The following is a 1,375-nucleotide window of genomic DNA, read 5'->3' as shown; positions in this document are numbered from 1 at the left end:
TCTTTCGGCTCTTCCAATTCATTACTGAAACATGCTTACAAGCATCACTTTATGTTCCCGACTCCCGAGAAGAGATTGTGGGATGGTTGCTTACATTCTCTAGGTTTGAGGAGATTCTCGAAGGGTCTTAGCCTTTCAACGAACAACAAAAATAGACAAATAGTGGGGTCTATTGTCATTAAAAGATATTGTCCTTGTCTTATTGCTTCATTGATTTCGTTTATGTTTTCCATACTCTGGTCTAACAACGAGGATATTTAACATCCAACAGACAAGGTTTCAATACCAATGCACAAACATATTCCATCTCCAAGTAATTGCAATAACATTTTATTTCTTCAACAAAACAAGGTTACATATTTTCTTATACAAGACTGACGTCATAATTAAAATAAAATTACAAATAATGGTGAAGAAAAATTTACATAAAAACAATTAATTAGGAAAAAAAAAAAAAAAACTAATAACAGTAAAACTGAAAAATGAATGAAGAAGAGTTACCTATTTAAGCGACATATTCTTCATCATGTCCTTAAATTCCGAGAAGTCGACCACTCCGTCAGCATTCCGATCAACCGACGATATCATCATCTCCACCCTCCCCATCTCACTCGCCTCCGCAAACCCTAGTTTTTCCAGAACCACCTGCAACTCCTTCGCCGATATGAATCCATCTCCGTCCTCATCAAACACTTTGAATGCCTCCGTCAGATCCGTCTCTTCCTGCTGGCTACGGTCCTCGTTTCCGGCATCCTCCTCCTCTCCACCACCACCGTCCTCAAAGAAGAGGTCGCCAAGGGACTTGTGCAACGCCTGGAAGTCGTCGAAGGTGAGACCTTCGTTGCCGGGCTGAATGTAGGATTTAATGACAGAATCGAGCTCCGAGACGTTGGTTTCAAGGCCGACGACTACCAAAGCGCGGTTGAGTTCGTCGACGGAGATGAACGAGTCGTGATCTGTATCAAATAAATCGAAGATACGGCGGAGGCGTACGGAGTTGAGGGAGGGAGAACGGAGGCGGAAGGAGTTGGAGACGGAAGAAGAGGATTTAATGAGGCTCTTTTTATCAGCCTCTTCGGTGGTCGTAGGTGATCCCATGGCTGCTCTGCCGGGAAAAAAAAACTGATTATCAAATCGAATTGGAGGTGTATGAATCGTTAAGTTTCTAAGTATAGATGGAATGAAGAGAGAAGCTATAAAGCAGGAGAGTCCAAGGACGTGGTAATATTTTATTCAATCAAGACTAAATTATAGAAATGGTCCCTATAGTTGGCGTAATTCTAAAGTTGTAGTCCTAGTTTTTCATTTTTATCAAAATTGGTCTCTATTGTAAGTGTCACATTTCGTCCCTATCTTTGTTACTATTTCACTAGAT

General features: G+C 41.0%; 1 protein-coding gene across 1 annotated transcript; it reads right to left on the bottom strand.

Annotated features, from left to right (window-relative positions):
* Positions 1-308: 308 nt before the first annotated feature.
* Positions 309-1,134, bottom strand: LOC111885770 (calcium-binding protein CML42). The gene has a single exon (XM_023882011.3). It carries the CDS (start codon positions 1,096-1,098, stop codon positions 502-504), a length of 597 nt encoding a protein of 198 aa, XP_023737779.1. The 5' UTR covers positions 1,099-1,134; the 3' UTR covers positions 309-501.
* Between the last annotated feature and the right edge of the window lie 241 nt (positions 1,135-1,375).

This window comes from Lactuca sativa, chromosome 8 (assembly GCF_002870075.4).
Source record: "Lactuca sativa cultivar Salinas chromosome 8, Lsat_Salinas_v11, whole genome shotgun sequence".
In the NCBI taxonomy this organism is placed as follows: Eukaryota; Viridiplantae; Streptophyta; class Magnoliopsida; order Asterales; family Asteraceae; genus Lactuca; species Lactuca sativa.
This window is presented reverse-complemented; position numbering and strand designations above follow the sequence as displayed.

Bases quoted from the DNA above. Each gene is read 5' to 3' on its own strand.
- LOC111885770 (XM_023882011.3), bottom strand. From the start codon at position 1,098: ATGGGATCACCTACGACCACCGAAGAGGCTGATAAAAAGAGCCTCATT.